Source organism: Eurypyga helias, unplaced genomic scaffold (assembly GCF_000690775.1).
Source record: "Eurypyga helias isolate BGI_N326 unplaced genomic scaffold, ASM69077v1 scaffold11285, whole genome shotgun sequence".
NCBI classification, from domain to species: Eukaryota; Metazoa; Chordata; class Aves; order Eurypygiformes; family Eurypygidae; genus Eurypyga; species Eurypyga helias.
In genome coordinates this window covers 10,154-17,834 of record NW_010250826.1, presented here as the reverse complement: position 1 = coordinate 17,834, position 7,681 = coordinate 10,154, and the positions used below count along the sequence as shown (strand labels likewise).

The window sequence follows — 7,681 nt, the reverse complement described above, 5'->3', positions numbered from 1 at the left end:
CGCTCTCAGTCCATGTATTCCGTCATAGGAAAGGCAAAGGGAGGGAGGAAAGCCAGCATCTCATCTATTTACAAAGCAAACAGATCAAAAAGGGATAGTTCCTGCTAAAGCAAGTTCTGTGGCTCATAGCACCTGATGGCAGAATCTTGAAAAGGAATTGAAAACATTAGAGAAAAAGACACGGTACAAGATATTTGAGAATGTGCTTCTCCCCTGTATATCCATGCAACAAGTGTGATGAAATTTAGAGCAAGTACCTCGGGAACAAAATTAAGGCTTTGTTTCTCTGTTCTCTCAAAAGCCTGAGAGGGCAGTACAGTAATTGTATTCTTACACATTACAATGAACTGTTGTAGAGAGGATGATAATTATCATAGAATGGTTCGGGTTGGAAGGGCCCTTAAAGACCATCTAGTCCCCCTGCCATGGGCAGGGACACCTTCCACTAGGCCAGGTTGCTCAAAGCCTCGTCCAGTCTGGCCTTGAACACTTCCAGGGATGGGGCATCCATGACAATTGGCTCTTGTGTGTTTGTAGTGGACAGTAGGAGAAGAAATCAGTTCAGGCTTGTGACAGGGAAAAGCAAAGTGCTCGAGCAGGATAATTGCAGAGCTTACCAAATCTCAGTTGCTGGACATGTCTTAACAATACAATAAACAACTCTCTATAGGGGTGTGTTTATAATAAACTGTGAAGAGGATGGCCTATATGACATGATGGGAACTGTGTTACTGTGGCATTTCACCCTCTTTTCCATGTATAAAAAATAGCTTCTAAACTGCTGTTACAGTCCTTGTTTATTTCTATGGGACATTGTACGGTGGAAGATAGTTTTGTCCTTTCTAATATTTCTCTATTTTTATGAAAGGTCATTGAATAGTAGATGGAATATAAATTTATATTTGCGTATTACAGCTGCATCTCAGAACCATCTGAGAAAATACTGTCTAAGGGAACAATTGAGGTTTTTTTTTCTGTGTAATGAATTGATACGGAAGCCATGTGTAACTTCTGTTTACAGTATTTGCAAGATAGGAAGGAGTTGTAAAAGAACCGTGTTGTTCTTGACCAGAGCATGTCTTGGAAGCTGGTTTTAGAACTGTATTCGACTCATAGCTGAGAAATAAAGTGATGCTCCATGTGGAATAATAGCCTTTGATATTAGTGGGATGCAGTTGTATGCTAGATATATTTCTCTTTCATGTTTAAGTCAATGAGAGCTTTGAAAACATACTGCTATTGCTGAATCTGTACCGGCTTGGAACCAGGGCTCTTAACCTGTGTGTTAGGGAAAATGCAAGTCTTGTAAGATCCTGATGCCAGTATTCGTAACGACATTTTATTGGATACCGACCACCAAAATCGCTACACAGTGTCAGCAATTTTCACTCAAAGGAACAGAATGAAAGGCACTATGTATCTAGCAGGATGCTATCTCTGGATCCAGTACCTTCTGTTTTATGACAGAGCAGGATTTGTGGCAAGCCTGGCATAGGAGGCAGAATAAAAGCTTTCTAAAATGTTAATTTCCAAATAGTAAAATTCTGGTTGAAATTCCAACATGACTATAAACATTCTGTTGAAGTGTAATAACTCTTCCCTACAGTTAGAAGCCTCCTGACACTTCTGAGAGGGTTGTCTGTCACTTCCTTTCCCCCAGACACTTGGATCATGGCAATCAGGAAAGAGAACTTGTTTGTAGGAAACATTTTTGTCTTTGAGGATTAGAGGTAGAAGCCTGTGGTCTTTGATTTGGGGTTTTAATTGATAAACTTTTGAGTGAGGTTTAATGTCTCTCTGACCTTGTGAAGTAGGGATAATGATGGTATAATGAGGCTAGAAATACTTTCTAATATGGCACAGTGCCATAAACAGCTTCTCATATTTCCCCTGAATGAGGCCAGAGCAGGTCCTGCTACTACATGTGTTCTTTAGGTGAACAGCAACAGAATGGAATTCAGTTTTCTGAATAGCTTGAGCCACTTAAAATATCTTCAGTCTCTTTTCCTACAGGCTCAGGAGGATGCTACTAATGTGAAGTGGTCAGTTACAGTAGCTTTTATGGTTTTGAAGACAAAAATTTTGGTTTTTAAGTAGTTAGCCTTAGTAGGGGGGTTTTTAGTGCTTTGAGATCCCCCCCCCCGAAGTGGAATTACCACTATGCAAAGTCACTGCATGTACCCCGAGAACTACCTTAACTTGCCAAAATATACAAACTAAATACTTGTTTAGGATTTTTTAATTTGATATTTGATTTTATAGTTGACACTGCAAATACAGAATTTGCAGCTTCCTTCTCAAGAGCACACTAGAAATGGAATGTGAAACAATTTATGTTGTTATGATTGAATATATTTCCTTCAGCTGTTAATAAAGCACACTCTGAAGAGTGTGCTTTTGAGTTAGTTATTGATTTTGGGGTTTTTTTCAGCATGAAATATTAAGAGTTACGTGCTTTGGCATAGCTTTGTTTTTATGTATTGGATTAGATTATATAATGAATTGCATGTGTAACTAAGTGTAATTATGCAAGTGTAAAATACCATCGTAAAGTCTTAGTTTTATATAATCCTTGTCAAAATATTTTTGAGGGTTGCTCTAGTTTTCCTTATTCTACAAAACTGAGAATTTCCCTTTGCAAGCAAGTGTAGTTAATGGTGCTGTTACAATACAGCAGCCATGAAGTGCACTTCTGATGGGCATGCAAGATGCCACCTCCTGTCATATTTAGGTGTATTCTCTACCATTACAGAAAGCATTGGTAGATTTTTTTTTAATACATTTTAACTTTGATGTGGATGTGATACGAGTAGCAAAACAGTAGTTCTTTTGAGAACCTGCGAGAAGAGTATTTTGTACTTTTCACTGATCTTTCCCATTCTGAAATTCAGAAGGTGTTGTCTGTCATCACCTCTGAAATTTAAGACATATAAAAATGTCCCCTATTAAGAGCTTTCAGGCTGAACCATTTGGCATTTGTTCAGTCTTAAGTAATCGCTAATTCTTGTACGTGAAAGTTAGAAACATATGAAACGGCTGAATATTTAAAATGTCTAACATTTTTTAATATATGCTGGGCTATAGTTTTTACATCCTGTTCGTTCTTTTAGATAGTTTTATTTACATTCCTAGTAAATGCATTTATTGTTGCAGTTACATTTCAAATAGTTCTTAATAGTATGGATACTGGAAAATTGCCCCTTACAGTGGTCATACAAAAAAAGCTGCATAGTTTTTAACTTTCTCATTTTATCATTTTTCTTTATTAATCTGCAAGGTGTTTTTTTTTTTTTAACTCAGTGCAGAGATGATGGGAAATTCAGAACTGTCTCCTGAAGTGGATGTAAATTCTCTGGATCCTCTGATTTCGCAAAATGTGGTAGAGCAGCTTCTCAGCAAGTATATGTCAACACTTACTGTGAGTAACAATAATGCAAAGATACCTCTGGATGAGTTTATTATAGCTGCAGTAGCGTCTCGGTGCTGTTCCTCCATCAGAGGAAATTAATCTGACAAATGTGAACTCCATCTCTTTACATTTATAAATTTTCATATACTATGTGTGGGCTTGTTTATAAAGTTATAATCAAATGATTTTATAGATGTAAATCATGACATTTCAAGGAATAATTATGCTTTACAGACTGTATTAGTTATATTTTATTAGAAAGTAAGGAATTCCGGTATTCGTATGTCTGAACTCATAGTGCTAGTGTGTTAGGTATTACTGTACTTAAAAGCCACTGAATGCAGATTGATCCTTTTAGTAACTGTGTCAGTATTTGGTGTGGATGTGATCTTTTCAGCTGAATTCTTTTAACAGTCTTTCCTTTTGTGCCTGACAACTACATGAGCATAATTTCCTTTCGTGGATGCCATTTCATGTGCGTCTTAAATATAAAGACACTGCTTCTTGGTCATCCTAAGAGTTACTGGAAGTTGGTCAACTGCATGGCAAAGAAATCAGTATGTGATTGTCAGGTTTTAAAATGTATTTTTCTTTAAAGATCCACTGTGGATTGCTTCTAAGACTGGATATGGGGGTATTTGGAACTCTGGACTTGATATTCTTACGTTGTTCAATTGAATTCCTACTCCTCCTAAGTTTAGGAGCTCTGCCAAGCAGAGAAGGGAAATTTTTTCTTTCTTTGCTTCTTTGGATGTGTCACCTACTAAAATACGTCCAGTAACAGCAGCTACTGTTGATACTTATCACAATAATATGAACCGATCTTGTTATGTCTCAAGGAAGTTGCCAGTAGAGGCTCTGCTGCCCATTAGCTTCACGAGGACTTCTATGCAAGTGTATTTTTCTGCACTTACATTTAGGACAAAAAAACATTGGTTTGTTTTCTCAAGCTACTTTTGGCTTGACTCAGGAAATACCTTTCAATTCATGTTTTCCCCTCTTAAGATGAAAAAATATACCTATATGGGTTTTTAGAAATGTGTTTTCCCTATATACTGAGAAATATCATATAGTGAGCATTGATGTATTTATATTCTATAAATAAAGGAAAGATGCTGTTCTGTTAAACAGAGTGGTTTTCTTTTCCTAGTTTTGGTCTTTGGCAGTGTCTTAAGGCAGAAAATTCTGAAACTACCTATTTGTTTCACGGGATTCAGCCTGATTTAATTTTCTACATATCCCCACTTACACTTTTAATTCATTTCTTTTGAGGTTGTGTTTTAAAACTTGCTGTAAACAAAACATAACTAGTGCTGGTTGGGTAAATGAAATTCCTATTTGTTACTATCAACTTAAAAAAATATATTTGACAATAAAAATGTGTCATTTTCATGAGAAATAAAATGCTAATAGATTTTAACAGTTTTTTAATAGATTTTTTTTTTTCCCCAAGCACGTCAGATAGAAAAAAGCTTGAAAAATTATGATCTTAAGGTAGAAAATGTTGATGTCCCCTGGGCTGCTGGCTGAAAAGATTAATTCTTTTTTGCACATCATGTCTCATCAGAGCAGTTCTGTGCTTATCAGGAAAAAAAGATAGTACCTCATTTCACATAATTGAAGAGAGCACTATATGTGCGTAGCAGAGAGACCTTGAGAAACCACTCGCTGTAGTCAAAAAGAGGAAGAGAACTACAAGTCTTTGTTTGGTCAACAACCTTTCTTGTGCAGGAAGATTGTAGAACTTTCAGTTTCTTCCTTTATCCTATCTGCTGGCAGTTTTGACCAAAAGATACTGATTTAATACGTTTTTTAAAAGTAAACTTTTTTAAAAAGTACTTATTTTAGTACATGTCTACTGGTCATGCTTGCATTGTAGGGCACGGCAGTGTACCTGTTATACATTGGAAAGTATGAACCTTTATGAACTAGGGTATTTTAACTACATGTGATCAAAGTAGAAAAGAGGCAGAAACCTTCAACCCTTTGAAAACAGAGGTAATTATTGTAGTTAGGAATCAAATAATCCAATTACATATTTAGCAAACATGCTAGTCTTTACTGCCTAGTCTTGCAAGTATGTCCATGGCATCTGTGTCATATAAGTCATCGGAAAACTGGCTTAATCTAATTCTAAAACTAGTTGTTCTTAATGTCTGTTTGCTGTATAAAGTGCTTGTCGACTCTCCCCTCCCATCCGACTGTTGTATCTCTGTGACAATTTTCTGTAGCACTTAAGTTCCAAGAAATGCAACTCACTTAACCTAATCCTGGGGGTTTTGTCCCTCATGGTAACAAACATTAGTTCCTTAAACCGTAGGTAAAAGGAACTACAAGCAGATATATACTGGTTTTCCTACATTAGGATTGCCCTTATTTTTTCGGTTGTTGAAAAATTTAGTTTGAAACCTAAAGCCTGAGGCTTAATAAATGCTTCCAGAGTCAGTCAACATGACAAACTGACTTGCTCTTTGTGTTTGGAGCATTCCCCTTCCAAAATGTGCCTGAGCTTGCTTTCAAACTACATCACTTGTTTGCCAGTATTAACCTTTGTTTGTCAGTGCAAATTTTATTTTGTGTTACCTAAATCCTGTAGGGGTGACAAGAGTGGTAACGTAATCTGTTCCTATGCCACTCTTCACAATGGAAATGGCTGCTGTTCCAAATACTGTAGTGTTTTGGGGTTTGTGTGTGTGTTAATTTAAGATGATCTCTTTTTTTTTTTTTTTTTTTTTTTTTTTCTTTTGCTTGGTTCTTTATTTAATGTAGTCTAACATTATTGGCTGGCTACGAAAAGCACTGGAGACAGATAAAAAAGACTGGATAAAAGAAACTGAACCAGAAGCAGATCAGGATGGGTACTATCAGACTACACTCCCAGCTATTGTTTTTCAGGTATGAGAGAACTTGGTTATTCTAGTAAATCTACAGAAGGAATATGTGGATTTGGGGCAATGAAGGAACGAGAGGGGGAAACAAAGGTGTTTGGAATGCCATTGTTTCTATGTCTATTAAAATACAGGGTTTTTTTTGTTTAGAGTTGTTAGTTGGAGGGGTTGTTTCTTTTGAGGTTTTTATTTGCTTTTTTCACTTAGTTCTTTTTAGCTGTAAATTAGAAGCCTATTTTTCCCAGCCTGTTTAGTTGATATTTTGTATTTAGTTAGCTGCTTTTACTTGGGTATCTTCATGCAGACTTGTAGTATGAGCCTACCAGATGAGATGTCTGTAAGTTGTTAGAATAGTGTTTGTTAGTATGGTGCTGAGGTAGTCAGGCATGTATTTGTTCTTTTATTCATTGTACAAACACCTTAATGCTAGAAAGAGAAGATCTGTTGAAGATGAAAAATGTTGCTGTTTAAACACTACTTCAGTCAACATTAATGCCTGCCCAAATTATTAAATAGCTTCAAAACAGAAAAGATAAGGCTATTTCTAAGATCCTTAAAAAAAACAAACAAAAAATCCCCAAACAACCTGCACTACCCTGTTGTTGATAGTAGAACTTGAAATTTTTTTAAATTATCTTTATCAACCGGAAAAATCGCAGTTGATGCTCATTTTCTAATTTTTCTTTACAAATATTGTGTTAGGTACCTTCAATGAAAAATCGATGGTCTGTTCTGCATTTGTTTCCCACTTTATTTTTTCCCCCTGTCTTATACCAGGATTTTTGCTGCGTTCTCTGGCTTTTCTATTAGTGCCAAGGTTGACTTTGTCTAATCCTTTCTCAAAAGTGTGAGATGTCAGAGAAACTGGTGGCTGGTTGGGTATAGTGTTGTGCTGTCAAAGGCTGCAGTGCCATGGTTCATGTCACGGTGAAACTTTGAAAACCATCTCAGCATAAAAGCAGCTCATGTTTCCACCTGGCTTTATACCCTTCCTTTCCAGTGTCCCTCCTCTCAAACACAATTTCCTCTAGGTCACCTAGATCTTGTGCCTAGTTGTAGAAGGGAGTGCTGAACTTTAGAAACACTTCACTAATGTCAACTTACTGCTTTCATACGTGGGAAAAGCAAAGGAATTGCCATCATAATGTGGTTCGTTACTAGCTGCAGGAGCTGACCCAAGAACATACCCTTCCTTTCCAGTGTCCCTCCTCTCAAACACAATTTCCTCTAGGTCACCTAGATCTTGTGCCTAGTTGTAGAAGGGAGTGCTGAACTTTAGAAACACTTCACTAATGTCAACTTACTGCTTTCATACGTGGGAAAAGCAAAGGAATTGCCATCATAATGTGGTTCGTTACTAGCTGCAGGAGCTGACCCAAGAACT

General features: G+C 36.8%; 1 protein-coding gene across 1 annotated transcript in view; it reads left to right on the top strand.

The window, feature by feature from the left end:
- The window catches only part of EXOC3 (exocyst complex component 3), a 24,547-nt gene that overhangs the window by 8,085 nt on the left and 8,781 nt on the right, over window positions 1-7,681 (top strand). Inside the window, exons 4-5 of the mRNA XM_010151806.1 lie at window positions 3,301-3,418; window positions 6,179-6,304. Of these exons, the coding sequence (XP_010150108.1) occupies window positions 3,301-3,418; window positions 6,179-6,304 (244 nt within the window). The remainder of the gene's footprint in view (window positions 1-3,300; window positions 3,419-6,178; window positions 6,305-7,681) is intronic.